Source organism: Toxotes jaculatrix, chromosome 15 (genome assembly GCF_017976425.1).
Source record: "Toxotes jaculatrix isolate fToxJac2 chromosome 15, fToxJac2.pri, whole genome shotgun sequence".
In the NCBI taxonomy this organism is placed as follows: Eukaryota; Metazoa; Chordata; class Actinopteri; family Toxotidae; genus Toxotes; species Toxotes jaculatrix.
Genome location: NC_054408.1, coordinates 6,834,610 through 6,861,878, shown reverse-complemented (window position 1 = coordinate 6,861,878; position 27,269 = coordinate 6,834,610). Strand labels below are relative to the sequence as shown.

The following is a 27,269-nucleotide window of genomic DNA, read 5'->3' as shown; positions in this document are numbered from 1 at the left end:
TATGACATTTTGAGACCGTTAAAAAAAATGACTTTTTTTAGCCGATTTTGACGCCTTACTATACTATGACGTTTTTTATGACATTTTGATGTCAAAAAAATTTTGACTTTTTTTGGCCGATTTTGACGCCTTACTATACTATGACGTTTTTTATGACATTTTGAGGTCAAAAAAAATTTTGACTTTTTTTGGCCGATTTTGACGATACTATGACGTTTTTTATGACATTTTGAGGTCAAAAAAAATTTTGACTTTTTTTGGCGGATTTTGACACCTTACTATACTATGACGTTTTTTATGACATTTTGAGGTCCAAAAAAATTTTGACTTTTTTTGGCCGATTTTGACGCCTTACTATACTATGACGTTTTTTATGACATTTTGAGGTCAAAAAAAATTTTGACTTTTTTTGGCGGATTTTGACACCTTACTATACTATGACGTTTTTTATGACATTTTGAGGTCAAAAAAAATTTTGACTTTTTTTGGCCGATTTTGACGCCTTACTATACTATGACGTTTTTTATGACATTTTGAGGTCCAAAAAAATTTTGACTTTTTTTGGCCGATTTTGACGCCTTACTATACTATGACGTTTTTTATGACATTTTGAGGTCAAAAAAATTTTTGACTTATTTTGGCCGAAAAAAACGCCTTACTATACTATGACGTTTTTTATGACATTTTGAGGTCAAAAAAAATTTTGACTTTTTTTGGCCGAAAAAAACGCCTTACTATACTATGACGTTTTTTATGACATTTTGAGGTCAAAAAAAATTTTGACTTTTTTTGGCCGATTTTGACGCCTTACTATACTATGACGTTTTTTATGACATTTTGAGGTCAAAAAAATTTTTGACTTTTTTTGTCCGATTTTGACGCCTTACTATACTATGACGTTTTTTATGACATTGTGAGACCGTAAAAAAAAAAGACTTTTTTTGGCCGATTTTGACGCCTTACTATACTATGACGTTTTTTATGACATTTTGAGACCGTTAAAAAAAATGACTTTTTTTAGCCGAAAAAAACGCCTTACTATACTATGACGTTTTTTTATGACATTTTGAGGTCAAAAAAAATTTTGACTTTTTTTGGCCGATTTTGACGCCGTACTATACTATGACGTTTTTTATGACATTTTGAGGTCAAAAAATTTTTTGACTTTTTTTGTCCGATTTTGACGCCTTACTATACTATGACGTTTTTTATGACATTTTGAGGTCAAAAAAAATTTTGACTTTTTTTGGCCGAAAAAAACGCCTTACTATACTATGACGTTTTTTATGACATTTTGAGGTCCAAAAAAATTTTGACTTTTTTTGGCCGAAAAAAACGCCTTACTATACTATGACGTTTTTTAAGACATTTTGAGGTCAAAAAAAATTTTGACTTTTTTTGGCCGATTTTGACGCCTTACTATACTATGACGTTTTTCATGACCTTTTGAGGTCAAAAAAATTTTTGACTTTTTTTGGCCGAAAAAAACGCCTTACTATACTATGACGTTTTTTATGACATTTTGAGGTCAAAAAAATTTTTGACTAATTTTGGCGGAAAAAAACGCCTTACTATACTATGACGTTTTTTATGACATTTTGAGGTCAAAAAAAATTTTGACTTATTTTGGCCGAAAAAAACGCCTTACTATACTATGACGTTTTTTATGACATTTTGAGACCGTTAAAAAAAATGACTTTTTTTGGCCGATTTTGACGCCTTACTATACTATGACGTTTTTTATGACATTTTGAGACCGTTAAAAAAAATGACTTTTTTTAGCCGAAAAAAACGCCTTACTATACTATGACGTTTTTTATGACATTTTGAGGTCAAAAAAAATTTTGACTTTTTTTGTCCGATTTTGACGCCTTACTATACTATGACGTTTTTTATGACATTTTGAGGTCAAAAAAAATGTTGACTTTTTTTGTCCGATTTTGACGCCTTACTATACTATGACGTTTTTTATGACATTTTGAGGTCAAAAAATTTTTTGACTTTTTTTGGCTGAAAAAAACACCTTACTATACTATGACGTTTTTTATGACATTTTGAGGTCAAAAAATTTTTTGACTTTTTTGGCCGATTTTGACGCCTTACTATACTATGACGTTTTTTAAGACATTTTGAGGTCAAAAAAGTTTTTGACTTTTTTTGGCTGAAAAAAAGGCCTTACTATACTATGACGTTTTTTATGACATTTTGAGGTCAAAAAAAATTTTGACTTTTTTTGGCCGATTTTGACGCCGTACTATACTATGACGTTTTTTATGACATTTTGAGGTCCAAAAAAATTTTTGACTTTTTTTGTCCGATTTTGACGCCTTACTATACTATGACGTTTTTTATGACATTTTGAGGTCCAAAAAAATTTTGACTTTTTTTGTCCGATTTTGACGCCTTACTATACTATGACGTTTTTTATGACATTTTGAGGTCAAAAAAATTTTTGACTTTTTTTGGCCGAAAAAAACGCCTTACTATACTATGACATTTTTTATGACATTTTGAGGTCAAAAAAAATTGTGACTTTTTTTGGACGATTTTGACGCCTTACTATACTATGACGTTTTTTATGACATTTTGAGGTCAAAAAAAATTTTGACTTTTTTTGGCTGAAAAAAACGCCTTACTATACTATGACGTTTTTTATGACATTTTGAGGTCAAAAAAATTTTTGAATTTTTTTGGCCGATTTTGACGCCTTACTATACTATGACGTTTTTTATGACATTTTGAGGTCAAAAAAAATTTTGACTTTTTTTGGCCGAAAAAAACGCCTTACTATACTATGACGTTTTTTATGACATTTTGAGGTCAAAAAAAATTTTGACTTTTTTTGGCCGATTTTGACGCCTTACTATACTATGACATTTTTTATGACAATTTGAGGTCAAAAAAAATTTTGACTTTTTTTGGCCGATTTTGATGCCTTACTATACCTTACTATACTGTTGATACTATACTATCAACCTGAGCCTAAAGCTGAGGATGGTACCACAGCTATGGAAGACCTCCTGTGTGGTTCCAGTGCCTAAAACACCGCATGCTAGGGATCCTAGCAGCTTCAGGCCGGTTGCCCTCACATCACATCTGATGAAGACACTGGAGAGACTGGTCCTGGGTCACCTCCGGGCTGAGGTGAGCTCAGCGATGGACCCACTGCAGTTCGCCTACCGACCCGGGATCGGAGCGGAGGACGCTGTGATCTTCCTGCTGCACCGTGCTCTGACTCATCTGGAGAAACCTGGCAGCGCTGTGAGGATTCTATTCTTTGATTTCTCCAGCGCATTCAACACCATTCAGCCTGTGCTTCTGAGGGACAAGCTGGTGCAGTCTGGAGTGGACTCACAGCTGGCAGAGTGGGTCCTGGACTACTACTGCAGAGCAGCTCCACCCTCGGTGTGTGAAGGAGAGATTTTGAAGATCTTTCCTTCCTGCTGCTGTCAGACTCTATGATGAGCATTGACACACGAACATGATAACAATTCCGGGCAATTATCAGTGAAATATCAGTGCAATATCAATGTGCAAATTCAATTATTAGTGCAATATCAATGTGCAACATTAATCTTCATCTCATAACTATGCCCATCTCATATTTATGTATGTACATACTACAGATCTTTCTTAGTTTAGTTCTTAGTTATTCTGTTATTGGAATAGTGCCTATTTAATCTTGTTCCGGCCAAATTGGCCTCTTAAATTTACTTACTGTACTGTACCCCTGCTGTTGCTGAATGCAATTTCCCCACTGAGGGACTAATAAAGGATTTCTTATCTTATCTTTCTTATCTTACTATGACATTTTTATGACATTTTGAGGTCAAAAAAAATTTTGACTATTTTTGGCCGATTTTGACGCCTTACGATACTATGACGTTTTATATGACATTTTGAGGTCAAAAAAAATTTTGACTTATTTTGTCCGATTTTGACGCCTTACTATACTATGACGTTTTTTAAGACATTTTGAGGTCAAAAATTTTTTTGACTTTTTTTGGCCGATTTTGACGGCTTACTATACTATGACGTTTTTTATGACATTTTGAGGTCAAAAAAAATTTTGACTATTTTTGGCCGATTTTGACACCTTACTATACTATGACGTTTTTTATGACATTTTGAGGTCAAAAAAAATTTTGACTTATTTTGGCCGAAAAAAGGCCTTACTATACTATGACGTTTTTTAAGACATTTTGAGGTCAAAAAATTTTTTGACTTTTTTTGGCCGATTTTGACGCCTTACTATACTATGACGTTTTTTATGACATTTTGAGGTCAAAAAAAATTGTGACTTTTTTTGGCGGATTTTGACGCCTTACTATACTATGACGTTTTTTATGACATTTTGAGGTCCAAAAAAATTTTGACTTTTTTTGTCCGATTTTGACGCCTTACTATACTATGACGTTTTTTATGACATTTGGAGGTCAAAAAAAATGTTGACTTTTTTTGGCCGATTTTGACGCCTTACTATACTATGACGTTTTTTATGACATTTTGAGGTCAAAAAAAATTGTGAATTTTTTTGGCCGATTTTGACGCCTTACTATACTATGACGTTTTCTATGACATTTTGAGGTCAAAAAAAATTTTGACTTTTTTTGGCCGATTTTGACGCCTTACTATACTATGACGTTTTTTAAGACATTTTGAGGTCAAAAAAGTTTTTGACTTTTTTTGGCTGAAAAAAAGGCCTTACTATACTATGACGTTTTTTATGACATTTTGAGGTCAAAAAAAATTTTGACTTTTTTTGGCCGATTTTGACGCCGTACTATACTATGACGTTTTTTATGACATTTTGAGGTCCAAAAAAATTTTTGACTTTTTTTGTCCGATTTTGACGCCTTACTATACTATGACGTTTTTTATGACATTTTGAGGTCAAAAAAAATTTTGACTTATTTTGGCCGAAAAAAACGCCTTACTATACTATGACGTTTTTTATGACATTTTGAGGTCAAAAAAAATGTTGACTTTTTTTGGCCGATTTTGACGCCTTACTATACTATGACGTTTTTTATGACATTTTGAGGTCCAAAAAAATTTTGACTTTTTTTTGCCGAAAAAAACGCCTTACTATACTATGACGTTTTTTATGACATTTTGAGGTCCAAAAAAATTTTGACTTTTTTTGCCGAAAAAAACGCCTTACTATACTATGACGTTTTTTATGACATTTTGAGGTCCAAAAAAATTTTGACTTTTTTTGGCCGATTTTGACGCCTTACTATACTATGACGTTTTTTATGACATTTTGAGGTCAAAAAAAATGTTGACTTATTTTGGCCGAAAAAAACGCCTTACTATACTATGACGTTTTTTATGACATTTTGAGGTCAAAAAAAATTTGGACTTTTTTTGGCCGAAAAAAACGCCTTACTATACTATGACGTTTTTTATGACATTTTGAGGTCAAAAAAAATTTTTGACTTTTTTTGTCCGATTTTGACGCCTTACTATACTATGACGTTTTTTATGACATTTTGAGGTCAAAAAAATTTTTGACTTTTTTTGTCCGATTTTGACGCCTTACTATACTATGACGTTTTTTATGACATTTTGAGACGGTAAAAAAAAAAGACTTTTTTTGGCCGATTTTGACGCCTTACTATACTATGACGTTTTTTATGACATTTTGAGGTCCAAAAAAATTTTGACTTTTTTTCGCCGAAAAAAACGCCTTACTATACTATGACGTTTTTTATGACATTTTGAGGTCAAAAAAAGTTTTTGATTTTTTTTGGCCGATTTTGACGCCTTACTATACTATGACGTTTTTTATGACATTTTGAGACCGTTAAAAAAAATGACTTTTTTTAGCCGAAAAAAACGCCTTACTATACTATGACGTTTTTTATGACATTTTGAGGTCAAAAAAAATTTTGACTTTTTTTGGCCGATTTTGACGCCTTACTATACTATGACGTTTTTTATGACATTTTGAGGTCCAAAAAAATTTTGACTTTTTTTTGCCGAAAAAAACGCCTTACTATACTATGACGTTTTTTAAGACATTTTGAGGTCAAAAAATTTTTTGACTTTTTTTGGCTGAAAAAAACGCCTTACTATACTATGACGTTTTTTATGACATTTTGAGGTCAAAAAAAATTTTTGACTTTTTTTGGCCGATTTTGATGCCTTACTATACTATGACGTTTTTTATGACATTTTGAGGTCAAAAAAAATTTTGACTCATTTTGGCCGAAAAAAACGCCTTACTATACTATGACGTTTTTTATGACATTTTGAGGTCAAAAAAAATTTTGACTTATTTTGGCCGAAAAAAACGCCTTACTATACTATGACGTTTTTTATGACATTTTGAGGTCAAAAAAAATGTTGACTTTTTTTGGCCGATTTTGACGCCTTACTATACTATGACGTTTTTTATGACATTTTGAGGTCCAAAAAAATTTTAATTTTTTTTGGCCGATTTTGACGCCTTACTATACTATGACGTTTTTTATGACATTTTGAGGTCAAAAAAAATGTTGACTTATTTTGGCCGAAAAAAACGCCTTACTATACTATGACGTTTTTTAAGACATTTTGAGGTCAAAAAATTTTTTGACTTTTTTTGGCTGAAAAAAACGCCTTACTATACTATGACGTTTTTTATGACATTTTGAGGTAAAAAAAAATTTTGACTTTTTTTGGCCGATTTTGACGCCTTACTATACTATGACGTTTTTTATGACATTTTGAGGTCAAAAAAAATTTTGACTTATTTTGGCCGAAAAAAACGCCTTACTATACTATGACGTTTTTTATGACATTTTGAGGTCAAAAAAAATTTTGACTTTTTTTGGCCGAAAAAAACGCCTTACTATACTATGACGTTTTTTATGACATTTTGAGGTCAAAAAAAATTTTGACTTTTTTGGGCCGATTTTGACGCCTTACTATACTATGACGTTTTTTATGACATTTTGAGGTCAAAAAATTTTTTGACTTTTTGTCCGATTTTGACGCCTTACTATACTATGACGTTTTTTATGACATTTTGAGACCGTAAAAAAAAATGACTTTTTTTGGCCGATTTTGACGCCTTACTATACTATGACGTTTTTTATGACATTTTGAGGTCAAAAAAAATTTTGACTTTTTTTGGCCGAAAAAAACGCCTTACTATACTATGACGTTTTTTATGACATTTTGAGGTCAAAAAAAGTTTTTAATTTTTTTTTGCCGATTTTGACGCCTTACTATACTATGACGTTTTTTATGACATTTTGAGACCGTTAAAAAAAATGACTTTTTTTAGCCGAAAAAAACGCCTTACTATACTATGACGTTTTTTTATGACATTTTGAGGTCAAAAAAAATTTTGACTTTTTTTGGCCGATTTTGACGCCGTACTATACTATGACGTTTTTTATGACATTTTGAGGTCAAAAAATTTTTTGACTTTTTTTGTCCGATTTTGACGCCTTACTATACTATGACGTTTTTTATGACATTTTGAGGTCAAAAAAAATTTGGACTTTTTTTGGCCGAAAAAAACGCCTTACTATACTATGACGTTTTTTATGACATTTTGAGGTCCAAAAAAATTTTGACTTTTTTTGGCCGAAAAAAACGCCTTACTATACTATGACGTTTTTTAAGACATTTTGAGGTCAAAAAATTTTTTGACTTTTTTTGGCTGAAAAAAACGCCTTACTATACTATGACGTTTTTTATGACATTTTGAGGTCAAAAAAAGTTTTTAATTTTTTTTTGCCGATTTTCACGCCTTACTATACTATGACGTTTTTTATGACATTTTGAGACCGTTAAAAAAAATGACTTTTTTTAGCCGAAAAAAACGCCTTACTATACTATGACGTTTTTTTATGACATTTTGAGGTCAAAAAAAATTTTGACTTTTTTTGGCCGATTTTGACGCCGTACTATACTATGACGTTTTTTATGACATTTTGAGGTACAAAAATTTTTTGACTTTTTTTGTCCGATTTTGACGCCTTACTATACTATGACGTTTTTTATGACATTTTGAGGTCAAAAAAAATTTTGACTTTTTTTGGCCGAAAAAAACGCCTTACTATACTATGACGTTTTTTATGACATTTTGAGGTCCAAAAAAATTTTGACTTTTTTTGGCCGAAAAAAACGCCTTACTATACTATGACGTTTTTTAAGACATTTTGAGGTCAAAAAATTTTTTGACTTTTTTTGGCTGAAAAAAACGCCTTACTATACTATGACGTTTTTTATGACATTTTGAGGTCAAAAAAAATTTTGACTTTTTTTGGCCGAAAAAAACGCCTTACTATACTATGACGTTTTTTAAGACATTTTGAGGTCAAAAATTTTTTTAACTTTTCTTGGCTGAAAAAAACGCCTTACTATACTATGACGTTTTTTATGACATTTTGAGGTCAAAAAAAATTTTGACTTTTTTTGGACGATTTTGACGCCTTACTATACTATGACGTTTTTTATGACATTTTGAGGTCAAAAAATTTTTTGACTTTTTTTGGCCGATTTTGACGCCTTACTATACTATGACGTTTTTTAAGACATTTTGAGGTCAAAAAATTTTTTGACTTTTTTTGGCTGAAAAAAACGCCTTACTATACTATGACGTTTTTTATGACATTTTGAGGTCAAAAAAAATTTTGACTTTTTTTGGCCGAAAAAAACGCCTTACTATACTATGACGTTTTTTAAGACATTTTGAGGTCAAAAATTTTTTTGACTTTTTTTGGCTGAAAAAAACGCCTTACTATACTATGACGTTTTTTATGACATTTTGAGGTCAAAAAAAATTTTGACTTTTTTTGTCCGATTTTGACGCCTTACTATACTATGACGTTTTTTATGACATTTTGAGGTCAAAAAATTTTTTGACTTTTTTTGGCCGATTTTGACGCCTTACTATACTATGACGTTTTTTATGACATTTTGAGGTCAAAAAAAATTTTGACTTTTTTTGGCCGATTTTGACGCCTTACTATACTATGACGTTTTTTATGACATTTTGAGGTCAAAAAAATTTTTGACTTTTTTTGGCCGATTTTGACGCCTTACTATAGTATGACCATTTTTATGACATTTTGAGGTGAAAAATTTTTTTGACTTTTTTGGGCCGATTTTGACACCTTACTGTACTATGACGTTTTTTATGACATTTTGAGGTCAAAAAAAATTTCGACTTTTTTTGGCCGATTTTGACGCCTTACTATACTATGACGTTTTTTATGACATTTTGAGACCATTAAAAAAAATGACTTTTTTTAGCTGAAAAAAACGCCTTACTATACTATGACATTTTTTATGACATTTTGAGGTCAAAAAAATTTAGACTTTTTTTGGCCGAAAAAAACACCTTACTATACTATGACGTTTTCTATGACATTTTGAGGTCAAAAATTTTTTTGACTTTTTTTGGCCGATTTTGACGCCTTACTATAGTATGACCATTTTTATGACATTTTGAGGTGAAAAAATTTTTTGACTTTTTTTATCCGATTTTGACACCTTATTGTACTATGACGTTTTTTATGACGTTTTGAGGTCAAAAATTTTTTTGACTTTTTCTGGCCGATTTTGACGCCTTATTATACTATGACGTTTTTTATGACATTTTGAGGTCAAAAAAAATTTTGACTTTTTTTGGCCGATTTTGACGCCTTACTATACTATGACGTTTTTTATGACATTTTGAGGTCAAAAAAATTTTTGACTTTTTTTGGCCGATTTTGACGCCTTACTATAGTATGACCATTTTTATGACATTTTGAGGTGAAAAAATTTTTTGACTTTTTTTGGCCGATTTTGACACCTTACTATACTATGACGTTTTTTATGACATTTTGAGGTAAAAAAAAATGTTGACTTATTTTGGCCGAAAAAAACGCCTTACTATACTATGACGTTTTTTAAGACATTTTGAGGTCAAAAAATTTTTTGACTTTTTTTGGCTGAAAAAAACGCCTTACTATACTATGACGTTTTTTATGACATTTTGAGGTAAAAAAAAATTTTGACTTTTTTTGGCCGATTTTGACGCCTTACTATACTATGACGTTTTTTATGACATTTTGAGGTCAAAAAAAATTTTGACTTATTTTGGCCGAAAAAAACGCCTTACTATACTATGACGTTTTTTATGACATTTTGAGGTCAAAAAAATTTTTGACTTTTTTTGGCCGAAAAAAACGCCTTACTATACTATGACGTTTTTTATGACATTTTGAGGTCAAAAAAATTTTTGACTTTTTTGGGCCGATTTTGACGCCTTACTATACTATGACGTTTTTTATGACATTTTGAGGTCAAAAAATTTTTTGACTTTTTGTCCGATTTTGACGCCTTACTATACTATGACGTTTTTTATGACATTTTGAGGTCAAAAAAAATTTTGACTTTTTTTGGCCGAAAAAAACGCCTTACTATACTATGACGTTTTTTATGACATTTTGAGGTCAAAAAAAGTTTTTAATTTTTTTTTTGCCGATTTTGATGCCTTACTATACTATGACGTTTTTTATGACATTTTGAGACCGTTAAAAAAAATGACTTTTTTTAGCCGAAAAAAACGCCTTACTATACTATGACGTTTTTTATGACATTTTGAGGTCCAAAAAAATTTTGACTTTTTTTTGCCGAAAAAAACGCCTTACTATACTATGACGTTTTTTAAGACATTTTGAGGTCAAAAAATTTTTTGACTTTTTTTGGCTGAAAAAAACGCCTTACTATACTATGACGTTTTTTATGACATTTTGAGGTCAAAAAAAATTTTGACTTTTTTTGGCCGAAAAAAACGCCTTACTATACTATGACGTTTTTTAAGACATTTTGAGGTCAAAAATTTTTTTGACTTTTTTTGGCTGAAAAAAACGCCTTACTATACTATGACGTTTTTTATGACATTTTGAGGTCAAAAAAAATTTTGACTTTTTTTGTCCGATTTTGACGCCTTACTATACTATGACGTTTTTTATGACATTTTGAGGTCAAAAAATTTTTTGACTTTTTTTGGCCGATTTTGACGCCTTACTATACTATGACGTTTTTTATGACATTTTGAGGTCAAAAAAAATTTTGACTTTTTTTGGCCGATTTTGACGCCTTACTATACTATGACGTTTTTTATGACATTTTGAGGTCAAAAAAATTTTTGACTTTTTTTGGCCGATTTTGACGCCTTACTATAGTATGACCATTTTTATGACATTTTGAGGTGAAAAATTTTTTTGACTTTTTTTGGCCGATTTTGACACCTTACTGTACTATGACGTTTTTTATGACATTTTGAGGTCAAAAAAAATTTCGACTTTTTTTGGCCGATTTTGACGCCTTACTATACTATGACATTTTTTATGACATTTTGAGGTCAAAAAAAATTTTGACTTTTTTTGGCCGAAAAAAACGCCTTACTATACTATGACGTTATTTATGACATTTTGAGACCGTTAAAAAAAATGACTTTTTTTAGCCGAAAAAAAAAAAACGCCTTACTATACTATGACGTTTTTTAAGACATTTTGAGGTCAAAAAAATTTTTGACTTTTTTTAGCCGAAAAAAACGCCTTACTATACTATGACGTTTTTTATGACATTTTGAGGTCAAAAATTTTTTTTGATTTTTTTTGGCCGATATTGACGCCTTACTATACTATGACGTTTTTTATGACATTTTGAGACCATTAAAAAAAATGACTTTTTTTAGCCGAAAAAAACGCCTTACTATACTATGACGTTTTTTAAGACATTTTCGGGTCAAAAAAATTTTTGAATTTTTTTAGCCGAAAAAAACGCCTTACTATACTATGACGTTTTTTATGACATTTTGAGGTCAAAAATTTTTTTTGATTTTTTTTGGCCGATTTTGACGCCTTACTATACTATGACGTTTTTTATGACATTTTGAGACCATTAAAAAAAATGACTTTTTAGCCGAAAAAAACGCCTTACTATACTATGACATTTTTTATGACATTTTGAGGTCAAAAAAATTTAGAGTTTTTTTGGCCGAAAAAAACACCTTACTATACTATGACGTTTTCTATGACATTTTGAGGTCAAAAATTTTTTTGACTTTTTTTGGCCGATTTTGACGCCTTACTATAGTATGACCATTTTTATGACATTTTGAGGTGAAAAATTTTTTTGACTTTTTTTATCCGATTTTGACACCTTATTGTACTATGACGTTTTTTATGACGTTTTGAGGTCAAAAAATTTTTTGACTTTTTCTGGCCGATTTTGACGCCTTATTATACTATGACGTTTTTTATGACATTTTGAGGTCAAAAAAAATTTTGACTTTTTTTGGCCGAAAAAAACGCCTTACTGTACTATGACGTTTTTTATGACATTTTGAGGTCAAAAATTTTTTTTGACTTTTTTTGGCCGATTTTGACGCCTTACTATACTATGACGTTTTTTATGACATTTTGAGGTAAAAAAAAATTTTGACTTTTCTTGGCTGAAAAAAACGCCTTACTGTACTATGACGTTTTTTATGACATTTTGAGGTCAAAAAAAATTTTGACTTTTCTTGGCTGAAAAAAACGCCTTACTGTACTATGACGTTTTTTATGACATTTTGAGGTCAAAAAATTTTTTGACTTTTTTTGGCCGATTTTGACGCCTTACTATACTATGACGTTTTTTATGACATTTTGAGGTGAAAAAATTTTTTGAATTTTTTTGGCCGATTTTGACGCCTTACTATACTATGACGTTTTTTATGAGATTTTGAGGTCCAAAAAAAGTTTGACTTTTTTTTGCCGAAAAAAACGCCTTACTATACTATGACGTTTTTTAAGACATTTTGAGGTCAAAAAAAATTTTGACTCATTTTGGCCGAAAAAAACGCCTTACTATACTATGACGTTTTTTATGACATTTTGAGGTCAAAAAAATTTTTGAATTTTTTTGGCCGATTTTGACGCCTTACTATACTATGACGTTTTTTATGACATTTTGAGGTCAAAAAAAATTTTGACTTTTTTTGGCCGAAAAAAACGCCTTACTATACTATGACGTTTTTTATGACATTTTGAGGTCAAAAAAAATTTTGACTTTTTTGGGCCGATTTTGACGCCTTACTATACTATGACGTTTTTTATGACATTTTGAGGTCAAAAAATTTTTTGACTTTTTGTCCGATTTTGACGCCTTACTATACTATGACGTTTTTTATGACATTTTGAGACCGTAAAAAAAAATGACTTTTTTTGGCCGATTTTGACGCCTTACTATACTATGACGTTTTTTATGACATTTTGAGGTCAAAAAAAATTTTGACTTTTTTTGGCCGAAAAAAACGCCTTACTATACTATGACGTTTTTTATGACATTTTGAGGTCAAAAAAAGTTTTTAATTTTTTTTTGCCGATTTTGACGCCTTACTATACTATGACGTTTTTTATGACATTTTGAGACCGTAAAAAAAAATGACTTTTTTTGGCCGATTTTGACGCCTTACTATACTATGACGTTTTTTATGACATTTTGAGGTCCAAAAAAATTTTGACTTTTTTTTGCCGAAAAAAACGCCTTACTATACTATGACGTTTTTTAAGACATTTTGAGGTCAAAAAATTTTTTGACTTTTTTTGGCTGAAAAAAACGCCTTACTATACTATGACGTTTTTTATGACATTTTGAGGTCAAAAAAAATTTTGACTTTTTTTGGCCGAAAAAAACGCCTTACTATACTATGACGTTTTTTAAGACATTTTGAGGTCAAAAATTTTTTTGACTTTTTTTGGCTGAAAAAAACGCCTTACTATACTATGACGTTTTTTATGACATTTTGAGGTCAAAAAAAATTTTGACTTTTTTTGTCCGATTTTGACGCCTTACTATACTATGACGTTTTTTATGACATTTTGAGGTCAAAAAATTTTTTGACTTTTTTTGGCCGATTTTGACGCCTTACTATACTATGACGTTTTTTATGACATTTTGAGGTCAAAAAAAATTTTGACTTTTTTTGGCCGATTTTGACGCCTTACTATACTATGACGTTTTTTATGACATTTTGAGGTCAAAAAAATTTTTGACTTTTTTTGGCCGATTTTGACGCCTTACTATAGTATGACCATTTTTATGACATTTTGAGGTGAAAAATTTTTTTGACTTTTTTTGGCCGATTTTGACACCTTACTGTACTATGACGTTTTTTATGACATTTTGAGGTCAAAAAAAATTTCGACTTTTTTTGGCCGATTTTGACGCCTTACTATACTATGACGTTTTTTATGACATTTTGAGGTCAAAAAAAATTTTGACTTTTTTTGGCCGAAAAAGACGCCTTACTATACTATGACGTTATTTATGACATTTTGAGACCGTTAAAAAAAATGACTTTTTTTAGCCGAAAAAAAAACGCCTTACTATACTATGACGTTTTTTATGACATTTTGAGGTGAAAAAAATTTTTGAATTTTTTTGGCCGATTTTGACGCCTTACTATACTATGACGTTTTTTATGACATTTTGAGGTCAAAAATTTTTTTGACTTTTTTTGGCCGATTTTGACGCCTTACTATACTATGACGTTTTTTATGACATTTTGAGGTCAAAAAAATTTTTGACTTTTTTTGGCCGATTTTGACGCCTTACTATACTATGACGTTTTTTATGACATTTTGAGGTCAAAAAAAATTTCGACTTTTTTTGGCCGATTTTGACGCCTTACTATACTATGACGTTTTTTATGACATTTTGAGGTCAAAAAATTTTTTGACTTTTTTTGGCCGATTTTGACGCCTTACTATACTATGACGTTTTTATGACATTTTGAGGTCAAAAAAATTTTTGACTTTTTTTGGCCGATTTTGACGCCTTACTATACTATGACGTTTTTTATGACATTTTGAGGTAAAAAAAATTTTTGACTTTTTTTGGCTGATTTTGACGCTTTACTGTACTATGACGTTTTTTATGACATTTTGAGGCCGTTTTAAAAAAGTCCACCAGCTCGTGCTGCTACCACATGCGCGCTCTGACATCACTGAGGGTAATAGAGCCACCTGATTGGTTGGCAATGGCAAACAACGCCTCAATCAGTCCATTTTTTTTTTCATGCAAGATTTTGAGGAAATTATGTTCATAACATGTAACGAGTAATGGCATAAATTGTAGAAAGTACAGATAATTGCTGCAAAATGTAATGGAGTAAAATCAAAAGCATGCATTATTATTTTTACTTAAGTACAGATACGTAAAAAAAAATACTTAAGTACAAATACTTGGCTGTTTTTATTTTGTCTCATCAAACCAAACCTCAACACTTATTACATTTTTCCACACATTTTCCACAATAATTTCACATTATTGCTTCCTAGAAAGTATATCTACAAACAACACACTTCACATGTGCTGTTATTTAGCTAAACATTAACAGAACAGAACCATGTCTGTACTCACTAGTGGAGTACAGACATGGTTCATGGATTGGAAATCTCCGCAGGTTGCATCGGAAATTTCCGATCCGTGAATTATGTTGGTATCAGAACCCGATACCGATACTGGATACTCGGATTGGCCCCATCCCTAGTCTCAGGACATTTCCATGTAGCAGTTTTTATAAGACCTGTGTTTCACTGTTTGGGGGGTTGGTGCTTATCAGATGCAAAATAGCACACCTGTTTCTTGTTCTTCTATTGAATGTTCTGCTGCAACAAAAGGATGACAGCATTTTTTTAAAGCCTTTTTTCCCCCACAACGGGTTCTGTGGCAATCAAAACGCCTTGTTGAATTTAGTATTACAGAATTTTGAGTGGTTTTGGCTGTGAACAATCAGGCATGATGCTCCTGAATCCATTGATTACACTGATCAAAACTCATCAGTGTGATTAATAGAACACAATAAAAGAACCCCACCTGGGAGCTGATTTCATTATCATTGTGATGGAGCATTCAAGCAGGTAAAAGTTGTACAGTGAAAACCCAGAGAACAAGGGAAGGACTTCATAAGGCAGTAGTATCCCATCTTTTATTAATGTCACTCCCTAGGACAGCAGGTTTTTGTCAGTCAGAATGGATAATGAAGATGTTGGCAGGGCCGGTGAATCCATTCCTTTAATACTCACATATTTTATGATAATGAAAGGTACTCAAAGAATGATTATGATAAAAGTGGACTCCCCCACTGATGTGCCAGCACAGCTGTGCAGCTAGACAGTCAGCTGCAGGCACTGAATAAAGGGATCCATAAGTACATAAAGCAAATAGCTGATGGTATTGCAGCCAACCCTACATCGGCAGCACTGCATGTTACACTGCATGACGAGAAATAATATGAAGCAAAAGCTTTCAGTCTTGAATGTCACTATGAAAACCTTTTTGATCTTATTCTGTCTGCATTCGCTCCATAGCATGAAGCCCTTTCACCATACTGACCTTTACATAAGTCTTGTTGAAACAGGTTTTCATCTTTGGCTAAACAATCCTTGCAGTCTGCAGTGTATACAGGCTATTTGTTTTGGTTTCAGATATATCTACCACAGAGTCTTTACATCAAAGCAGCAAAAATAAAAACTGAGCAGAGTAACAAGGAAATCTCATCATGTGATATTAGCTGCATATTTAGGAGGTCATATACAGAGGACACTGATGGTCGTGTGTACTGTGGCACCCCTGATGTGCATATCAGTAACATCTTCAGAGCATCAAAGCATCAACTGGTGTATTGTACTGTATGTGTAAATAAACTTAGCGGCCCCTAAAGCAAAGCCATACCAGCCCACCAGAGCTTCAAAAGTTTCCTGCAAGCTGTAGGAAGCAGGTGAAAAAATAGAAGTGCGATGAACTTTGACCTCAGGCGCACACTTGTTGACTGATGTTTCACACTGGGGTCACCTTTTCCCTCAGCAGCGTTCTTCAAGAGGAGCAGGCCTGTGTGTGAGTATATATGTGTGTGCATGCATGCACAGTCCCCGGGGAGATCATCCCCATCTCCCTTTGAAGGCTCTGTGCTATAGAGCTGTTTTCATACAGCACCGGCCATGGGCTTCCTGTCTCAGCTGACCCCTCGTCTGCTTTTGGACACTTCAGAAAAACTTCTCAGCACAAACACCTTTCTCCCATTAACTACAGAGGCTACAGGGGGAGAGGGAAGGCATGGGGGGGGGGGAGTTTGAACCTCAGAGTGCCATCCCACTCAGGAACAAAGACATGGGTATTAAAAAACAACCATGATAACCACATCAGCCCACCAGTGGCCAACACTTACCAGCTGATGTCTCTCACGGACAGTCAGCGTGCTGTGCTTTTCCTCTTTGAGTAAAGACTGTGCTGTCGGCCTGTGAGGACTAACGCAGCTTTTGCGTAAAGGAACATTTGGGACTCCTGACTGAAGGCCAACCCAAATAAATTTTACAACAGATTCTCTGGATCCACACATGCATGGTGCTCTGTCCAGCTGACACAACACAGGGTCAGAGATGAAAAGAGGACGGGGTTCACTGAGGATCAGTTCCACATGGCCTTCAAATGGGGCAACAAAACAGCACAGTGCAGATGACCATGTAACCAGCACAGGCATCCAGCACACCTGCCTCAGACACATCTGGCACCTATGAATCAAATTAGATTAGATTTGATACACAAGCAGTCTCATGCATAAAAAAGTCTTTAAAACAAGTTTAAACTACACAAGCACAATTTGCAACTGTGCAACATATTGTTTTTCCCTTTTGTTTTCTCGTTTTAAGCAGTGGAGGAGGCTTTTTTTTCATCCAAAGAATAAAACTAGAGCCTGATTCACAGATCGTGGTCTTTATTTCCAAATGGTACAAAGCCAGAATTAGTGAGATAAAATCATACCAAGTGGAACAATGGAAAAAATGTTGTTTTACAGCAGGCAAGGGTCCCAGTAGGCTCCCTCAGGGTGTGCTGCGTTTAAGCTGGTCCAGTTTGCGTCGCAGCATGTTGTAGTTGTCTCTGGTCCCTGGCGCCTCTGGGTCCAACTTTAGAGACAGCTCATAGTGTTTCTTTGCCAGCTCCAGCTTTCCCCAGCGATGATACAGCACAGCTGAAGAAAAACAGAAATGCTCTTCAAGCTGAGAAGCAGCAACAATTCAAATTCTCTTCATTTTGTGCATTCAGTTAGGTAGGCTGCACAATATTGCTTCTTAAGTTAACAAGCACAATTTTTCTTTAAGCTCTTCACTGCTTAGAATCTCTCATCAACTGTGTAAAATATGTGATATAACCAAACTTACAGTAGCCTTACCTAAATTGCCATGGCAACTAGCAGCATTTGGGTTGATTCGAAGTGCGTGAAGGAAGAAGCCCTCTGACTCCTGAGGAAATAAACAAAGCAAAATAAACAAAACAAAACACACTGAATAATCCTACTGGTCAAAGAAATTTTTGCCACTCCTGACTTACAGCAGAGATGGACTTTGTAAGGAATAAAATCACCAACATGCACAATAAATAATATTCTGAATTCAAATGTTTATACTGTGCTGACTGGCCTTGTATTTCTGTAATTTCCCCAGGACGTTAGCCAATGAAAACATGATCGTGTGGTCGTTGGGGAGGAGCTTCAGAGCCTCTCGGCCGATCAACTCTGCTTGACCCAAGTTACCTCGAAAACAGAAAAGTACAAAAAAAAATCACTCATATTATTCACGTATAATTTTTTTGTAATCTACACAGGATGGTAACAAATATGTATGATACTAGAAGTGTACATTCAAACTCAGACAAAAACTCAAACCCAGAGATATACTGGCAATAACAGCTGGTATACTGAGAATCTGACTGCTTGCTTTATTTGTCAGCCGTGTCTAGAGCAGAGTTTTTCCTTCTCCACACATGGAGGAGCGGTTTAGTCTCCTAATTAAGGTTGAACACAAGGCCCACTGGGTTATTGATCTCTGTCACAGACACGTCTGATGTCTGGCCAGAAATGGAGAAAGGAAAAGAGAGACAGACATTCAGACAGTCAGACAGACAGACTATGACAGTCATGTCCTGAGTCATGGCCTGTGCCCTTCAGACACAGCTTGTCAACATGCGACTACATGTGTGACTGTGTCTGAGCGCATCTGCTTGAATCTACACTGATTCTGCCTTTTGTTTGTGTAATGATCAAAACAAAGAGGGGGGCTGAACTCCAAAGAGAAAAGAATATTCCCATTTCCTTGCTATTTGAAAATGACACCTATTGTTCTTCTTTTCTCTCTTTTTTTTTGTTTGGTAGGGAGCTGGGGAGAGGAGTAGAATTATTTCTGTCAGATTTGGGGAACAAATGCAGTGGGGGGACTCTGAGGGGGCGCTGTTCTGGCTGTGTTTGCCCACGTTTGATCAGGAACATACTGGGCTCTGATTGGACAGTTCCAGTGCCCTCCTGGGAGACTCCGCCCCCGCGGGAGCGGCTTCTGACAAAACGGCTCGAGCGTTTGGAAATCAGAGCATTCTCCACACGGCAGGGAAGAGTGCCTTCAAAACTCACAACACAAAGCTTTAATACATAAATTTCAAGCATTGCTGATTCCTGCTCTTCCGGTCTAATCTTGTTGGCCATTTAGATTTCCTGCCTTTCCAAAATAACAACGCTGTGTTTCTTGGCTGTTAATGCTGAAACAAACAGGACCCAGGACAGAGAGTTCTTTGAAAGTAAAAAGATTCATAAAGATCACATTAATTCAGGGCATTCTCCTTCCTCATATTCTTTTTCTTCTTCTTCTTCTTATTGTTCGAAACATTTATGATGTAAACAACCCTTTAACAGCATGAGAAAATATTAAATGAGTTCTTTAGTGTAGTCTGTATATTAAAAGTCAGGCAACTTAAGAGTGATTTCAGGTTCCAATCTTGAGGTGTGATTCCACACACCCAAAAATTACAAGTACTTCATTTTCTGTACAGTATTTACAGTGTGTGTGTGTGTGTATTTTGTTGCTACCAGTGTTGTCCAGCAGAATGACCATGTTGTTCCAAGCCAGGCTGTGGTCAGGTTTCAGCACTGTTGCGTTCCTCCATGCGTTCAGGGCATCCACGTGTCTATTCTGGTCAGCATACTATCATGAAAAGAGAGAATAATAAAGAACAACCCCCCTCAGATAGTATTTCTCCTTTGTCTGTATATGGCAAAAATTCATCATTATACAATGTTTTTTTTCCCAATGTTAATTTTGTTCAGATTCATAGTATCCAGGTTATGGAGAATGACCTTGCAAAACTGACCATAAGCCTTATTTGCACACTGCCTCTTTGTTCTTTAAAAACAGTCCATGCTAAACAGAGTTTACACCCTGAAGTCTCACCAAGCGTCCTAGGTTATAGTAGCAGTCTGGGTATTTTTTCCGGAAGCGGATGGCGTTCCAGTAGCTCTGCTCTGCTTCCTCAAATTTCTGCAGGCTATTCTGCACTATTCCCAGATTCATCCAAGCAGCAGCAAAGTCAGGCCTGCACACATCAAAACATACAATGCAATCAGTAGGAGCTTTTTTTTCAAGTTATTCAGCGTTGGAACCAGTCAAATGAAACGATCGTCTGTGTTTTACAGATACTGTGTTCCTTTGTGTTGGGCTACATACTGAATAGAAACAGCTTTAGACAAAAGCTGCTCTGCCTCGATCAGTTCATTCCTCTCCTTCAGGATATTCCCCAGGTTGTTCATGGCATGGACATAAGTAGGATGCAGCCTGAAAGCCACAGAAAACATGAAACACAAGATCAACTTTGTGCTCATTTGGTAGTAGCTCACAGGATTGCCAATGGTTGTTCGGCGACATACCTGACTGCCTCTCTGTAATATCTGATAGCTGCAGTGGTGTTTCCTCTGTCAGCCAGGTTCTTACCTACATTGTAATGCACCTGAGGAATCAGTCATAAAAACATAAGGCATCAGAGTGTGACTTCAAATGTTTGGCTGGAATTTATTTTCAGATACAGACTACAAGACTTTACTGACACATTCTGTAAATCGGCAGGCAAACACACAAAATATGGATCTTTACCTTGGCATTGAGTGGACATACAGACAGGGCACTGGTGAAGAGGCTTTGCTCTGACCGCCACTGATGACTGCGGAGAGCGCAGCGAGCTACATACACGCACAACAGTACAAGCACCGACACACACAGCAGCTTCTGTAATGTGGAAGGAAGAAAAAAGAAGACATCTAACAACCATGTACTGTAAGTCATTATAACCCTTAAAAATAAATCCTCTGTGACTCAGAGTAAATAGCCTGTTAATGTATCCATGTAACACGTGGACACCACCTGCTGTTATCATCCCTTTATAGGTGAGTCATTAGTCATTTCTCATGTCTGTCCCTACTCTGCATCACTGAGCTACTGAAGCATCAAAGCTGAATAAACAGGTGGTTAAATAAAAGAGTTTAAAACCAGGACAGCGTGACCAACTGGCTGCAGAAACAGAAAGGTCACCGGGTCGCATCTTTGCGGGGAACTGAGTGCTCATCAAGGTTTATCAGGACCATGTTGCAGCTCTTATTTTGGTGTGATCTTTTTGGTATGATTTAGCCCTACCCTATATTTGGTCCAGCGACAGCAGCACTGTCCCAGGGAGTAGGCCAGCAGCAGGCAGTAGCCAGCCGAAGACAGGTAGAGCACTCTCTCAGCAATGACGAAGCCAACCCTGAAAAAGATGTTACAGGCTGGAAGAAAAGGGACGACCAGCAGCACCAGACCCAAGGTCAGTACCCTGGCAAGGAGAGGAAAAGGTCACAGAAAACAAAAGGTTTATATACAGGCACATGACACTCAAAAATTCAAGCCTGACATTGTATGGAGAAGAAATTTAGGCTTAGGAAATGTCCAATAAAGGCTTAAAATACACCCCAAAAAACGCCCTGTGCCAAGGAAATGTTCTTTAAGAACCACACACACACACAGGCTGCCTCTAAACCAGCAGAGAATTTAAAAACTCCTCTAACAGCAATCGAGATGTGGAACTCTGGTCACACTGCAGTGGATATGATACAATTTTAATAATCAAGTGTAGGTCTAGAGAGGCCAAAATGTACTTCATCTCATCTACAGTGAGTGTGAGATGGCTGTGCTCGCTTACCTCCTTCTCTGTCTGTCCTGTGAGCATAAGGCTTGGCTTATCAAGCCTATCAGGACGCACCAGAGCAGCAGCAGCCACACCATCCTCCAATCGGTGGCTGACTTAATGAGAGGCACACAGCCCATGGACCAATCAAAACACAGCCACCAGGGACACAGCAGCAGCCAGGCATTCAGAGAGTAGTAGTAATTATAGTTCACTATCTGCCAATCAAAGAGGAACAGGAGGGGTGCAGAATGGAAGAGAGCAGGGAAAGACGTGGGAAGTACAGCATTTCAAATTCAGAATCAAAGTCAATTACTGAGTTTAAAAATGATAAAGATTACTCTGGTCAAACACAATATTAGATGTTTAATTAAACATATAGAAATGAAATGTATTTAAATTTATAGTAGCACAGATCCCAACATGATGATGATTATTATTAAAGACTCAAGAAAATAAAGATAAATTTTGCATCTAATCTCATATAGTTTTAGTGAGTGATTGAATATTGTGTCTAGGATTAAACAAACTCCCTAAAGAAATCTTACTTACTCTTAGAAATATATTTTCTGCAAAAGAGGCAGGGTTGTCTACTTCAGTGAATGCTGGTGGTCCTGTTCCCATGATCCTCCAGCGTGCATAGAGCATTGAGATTCCTCCAAAACCCATGAGGGCCAATCGTGTAAGCAGTCCCGTTCGTAACATCTCACTTACCTGTCAGGGAAATATTGCAACTTGTCACTGACAAATAAAAATCCAGGCTTGCTGGTTACTTTCAAGCACGGTTTCATCATCACAATGTACGGAAATCCATACTGCTTTACTTAAACAATATATGTGATGTGACATTAATCATACAAGGGAGTGAATAATTTATGACAGAAAAGAGGGGGAGGGTGTATGAACTGTAACTCACATCGAGTGGATTCTTCCTAAGGAGTAGCCTCTGGCTGAGTTCATACACATTAACATTACAGATCAGGAGGACATCAAAGGCTGCATTCACACCCTGAAGGAAAATACACAGAGAAGGAAGGAGAAATGGCATTTAAAATTTATATAGGTCAGCAACAAAATGAATCTTCAGCTCCTATCATACATTTAAAAACCTGAGATTTTTAGGTTTTTCACATAAGCGATTACATGCAATAAAAATCAATGGGTGTGTCTTTATAATGTGTGAAACACATGAGTATTTATCATGTATCACTGATGAGGTTTCACTGAAACATAGTTACAACTGGATGAGATGAAATCATTAACTCACTGCAAAATGGCTTCACAAAAAGACTTCATACCAAGACTGTGATGCCTTGTTCTTTACACAGCATTGCTGCAGCACACAGCAAGAGGCTGACCACAACCCACTGGACAGAAAACCTGTCATCTCTGTCACTCCCTGAGAACACAAAGCCAAGAGCAAGTTAGTTATGGACACTTAAGACTTGAAATATAAGTGTTCAAACAGAAACAGGGGCATTTTAAAAAGAAGCAGCTCTACCATGTCTGAAGCTGCCACTATATTTATCAGCGCATATGGATAGTCCTTTGTACCGTACAGTACTGCACATAAAGAGTAATACTTACAATTGCATTAATTACATACCTGCGTTGAAAGCTTTGCAGTAGGTGAGGAAAGAGAGCTGGAAGAAGAGAGCACATAAAAGGTCTGCTCGACCCACTATACCAGCCACCTTATTGAGATGGAGAGAGAGAAAGAGCAAGAGAATAAAAGATTTGATATGTGATTCAGAAAAAAAAGTGGCAGAAAAAGTTAAACTACCACATATACATAGACAAGACAGCACTTTGATGTGCCTCCTTTCATAAATGATTGCATTTTGAATCACATCTTCCACATCATATTCTGTTTTGCATAGTGCATCCAGTTACACATGGACTTATTATGGAATGGCTTATTAACAGAGGTAGGAAGAATCACACACTACCAGCATGGCCTGCTGGTGTGTGTGTTCTATACAATGTGTGGGTACTGTATGGTTGGCATCCTGGGGTTGTCTGCTTTGATACATACAGCAGGCCTAAGCCAACAGTCTGCCTGCCTCTCACCCCCCAGGTCTCACCCAGTCCTTGCCCTGCATGATTAAAGAGAATGGAGAGGGGGGATTGCTGCCTTCCAGACAGGCTTTGCAGCAAACACACATATGCCGGCAGGTCAATAAACAACCCAACACGGATAATAGTCAGGCCATGCCAGCACACGTGCCTTGGCCCTGCACTCCCAGCTGAGACAGGGCTTTTGTTCTTGGCATAGAACCATTGCCTGTTTGGTATTAAAACCTCTGGGCTGATATGTCAAGATGCCATGATGTACTGCATTAGAGAAGCCACGTTGTCAGGAAAGGTTTATTCTTAGCCAGTATCACTAGTACCATTAATCTCTCATTTCAATGGGTTGCACAGACCCACAACAGCATCTGTGCCGAACCCAGCCCAAGTACAAAGCAAGAACAGGAGCTGACTGGGGCATCAGGCTATAGGAGGAAACAAAAAAGCTGCTTGGCCAACCAAGAGTTGGGTGGAAAATGTAAGAATAATTAGTTTTTTTTCATAGTTCAGAGTCTATGGAACTGTGTAAAACCAAAAAGTCATACAGTGGCCACAGCTTTAGATGCATTCACTGAAGGATTTTGTGTTCTCTTCCTTTGCATTTACATTTCACACAAATATCACATAGAGAGCATTGTTTTTACCATAAGTGCTGGCACTGAGTGCAGATTTCACCTATAACCTTGCTTACAATGTTCTTAAGTGTTTTAACAATCAGAAATCTGTTTCAGCTGTGTCATCTCATTCACCATGTGAACATGCAGAAGTACAACATGTTTGACTTCATAATCTGTATGAAGTCACAGGTAAAAGGACACTTCAGCTTGGTCTCCCACTGTGTCAAAAAATATGTAGTATATGAGTATGAAATGCAACTCTGAGAGAACGGTATATGTGAGTTTAAGAAAGGAAAACTTCTCGGGGAAAAAAACTACCAGTGTCATTTTTCTGTCATAGTGTACTGCAACGAGAAAAAGTGTTTCAGTTGAGTTTCCAAACCAAGCCCATCCAAACTATCCACATTTTATCTTTCACCATACTCATCATTACTCACTGAAAAGTGGAATTTTTTCAGCAAGGTCACACTCACTGAAGTCATGCCATATCACAAAGAAATTTTTTAACCAAAGTTTTTTTTGTTTTCACCATTAAGAAATGCAGACGTGGCCTGTGATTGGTCTGTCAACAGCCTTTTATAAGGTTATTGTATTGACTGTCAACATTCATGTCCACAGTTCTGTACACTAACAATTTTGTACATCCTGTCACACTGCCTGTTTTGTGTTATGTTACTGGGAGAGTAAAACATGTAAGCATTGTGTTGTATTTGTCAGAACTGAAAAGTAAACTTTCTTGAACTTAATTTTGAACTGTGCTTACACTTTCTGTGTGGACTGGGTGTGCAGCAAAGAAGAGGGCGGCAAGCAGAGAAGTCTTGGGAGCCTGGTTCAATATCCTATCTTTCTCATCAAAGGCTAGTCCACCAATCAGTATAGCAAACACATCAATCATAAGAGCGGATATGACGGCATGGAGGATGATGTTCAGCACGTGGAAGCCAACAGGGTGCAGGCCTCCTGCCAAGAGGTAGTTCAGCCTGCAAAGACAAGAGGGGGGAAATAACTGACGGTAAGTGAATGAAAGGTGAGGGAAAATGCCCAGATGCAAGTTCTATGAGTATGGTTACATGCATTTAACACTGTAGTTAGAGTGTCAGAGAGTTTTTTCAGCAAGTGGGAGTCTGTACCTAAATGTAAGAACAGTGAGAGGTCGGTAGGATTTGTGACTAGAGTTGCTACTCAAGTTGCTTCCCCAGAAGTCATTGGTCCAGATGTTGTTCAGGGGTGTTGCTGGTTTCAAGTCCTGCAACAGCAACGCAAAATTAGACTGATGCCAGCAACACTGTCCACGCCAATCTTTTTTAATGCGGCAAAAGCAAGATCATCAAATTTTGCAACACAGAGGGACATATCATGCACCTGTTTGTGTGTGGGGTTCATAAATAAATTACATTACCTTGTTGTTGACAATTGCTTCCGAATCGTCAAACACAAACTCCCCGTCATAACTGTTAATGAAGCACAGGAGTGCCACCAGGGCAACCGTGACCTTGGCCTGGACTGGAGTGAACTTTGGCAGGGGTATTTGGTGTTCCCAATAAACTTCAGACAATGCCATGATGCACCGGGTCTTTGGTCATTCTGTGTCACCAGGTGAAGGAGGATGGGTGCAGGCAGACCGTCATGCTGTCGAAATCATGGGCTGTAAATAACTGCAGTAAAACAGTATACAGCTATCTCAGCAATAAAAGCACAGTCTTTATTCGCTGTGTGGATTCATACCTTATCTTTTGAGACACATGCTGCGAAAGGTCACCCTGTCTTGTGTAGCTCCCATGTTAGCTTCTGTGCCAGCAGGCTAACTAACAAAGGTAAACGTTAACTCGCTGAAAGAGGCGAGGATCGTAGCTGCAAACCAAAGCGGAGATTAGCTTTGCACTTTGTAATAGTGAGGTGAAATAATCACACTGTCACAGACGATTACCTGACGGGGCAACTGAAAATTAGCCAGCTAATAAAGCGTGGCTTTAGCATGTCTTGTTAGCGGGTGCTAATTCCCATTATTATACGGCATTAACATGACGGACGCACGGGAGTGACTGTGCTGGTGATTTGCGCTATATGTTTCAAATATTTTTGCCGAAAACTGGGAAGATTTTAATTCGCACGAAGCTGTCCCGGCGTGGTACAGGCGGACTACTCGCGGCTGTAAACAAATACGCACGCTCAGGTCTCCAGCACTTCCTGTCCCGCGTCACTATCACATGTTCATTTTCAGCCAATGGTTGACGTGATGCTGAGTGTAAAGTGTAGTGAGTGGCATTGATGGTGAGAGGGTCCAGAGCCCAGAAACATCCCAAAGTCAGATACAGAGACACACATGATGCAGTTCGCGTTTGTTTTTACAGCACTTCATCCTCCAGGAATAATTTGTATCTAATGACACAGGAATAATTTGATTCCTGCATTCAAACATCTCCATACTGTAGGTTGTATAAAACGTGTGAACGGTTAATGGCATGAAGAAAAGCTAATTGGAGTCAGGAGTATCGTACAGGATAATGTCAGGGTGGCTGCCCACCGGCTGAAGCTTAGTAGAAGCTGGGTGATGCAGCAGAACAG

The 27,269-nt window shown here is 35.8% G+C and overlaps 1 protein-coding gene across 3 annotated transcripts; it reads right to left on the bottom strand.

Annotated features, from left to right (window-relative positions):
* Positions 1-15,289: 15,289 nt before the first annotated feature.
* On the bottom strand, positions 15,290-26,882 carry tmtc4 (transmembrane O-mannosyltransferase targeting cadherins 4). Of its 3 annotated transcripts, none has more exons than XR_005895410.1 (19): positions 26,430-26,882; positions 26,104-26,333; positions 25,835-25,950; positions 25,468-25,684; positions 23,624-23,711; positions 23,316-23,416; positions 22,934-23,026; positions 22,570-22,731; positions 22,033-22,235; positions 21,492-21,666; positions 20,955-21,086; positions 20,732-20,811; positions 20,532-20,639; positions 20,259-20,400; positions 19,898-20,012; positions 18,462-18,574; positions 18,215-18,284; positions 17,806-18,013; positions 15,290-17,555 (listed from the first exon to the last, which is right to left on the bottom strand). XR_005895410.1 is itself a non-coding variant. In XM_041057925.1 (19 exons), exons 3-19 carry the CDS (start codon positions 26,263-26,265, stop codon positions 17,865-17,867), a joined length of 2,226 nt encoding a protein of 741 aa, XP_040913859.1. In that variant the 5' UTR covers positions 26,266-26,333; positions 26,430-26,555; positions 26,632-26,882; the 3' UTR covers positions 17,742-17,864. The 3 variants fall into 3 exon arrangements, 2 of the variants coding, with proteins under 2 accessions (XP_040913859.1, XP_040913858.1); XM_041057925.1 differs by lacking the exon at positions 15,290-17,555 and having other exon boundaries at positions 17,742-18,013; positions 26,430-26,555; positions 26,632-26,882; XM_041057924.1 differs by lacking the exon at positions 15,290-17,555 and having other exon boundaries at positions 17,742-18,013.
* Positions 26,883-27,269: the final 387 nt, after the last annotated feature.

Bases quoted from the DNA above. Each gene is read 5' to 3' on its own strand.
- tmtc4 (XM_041057924.1), bottom strand. From the start codon at position 26,265: ATGGCATTGTCTGAAGTTTATTGGGAACACCAAATACCCCTGCCAAAG. The intron at 22,732-22,933 runs GTGAGTTACAGT...TTTCCCTGACAG, and splicing joins TTAGGAAGAATCCACTCGAT to GTAAGTGAGATGTTACGAAC. The intron at 18,014-18,214 runs GTAAGGCTACTG...GTTTTTCTTCAG, and splicing joins TAGTTGCCATGGCAATTTAG to CTGTGCTGTATCATCGCTGG.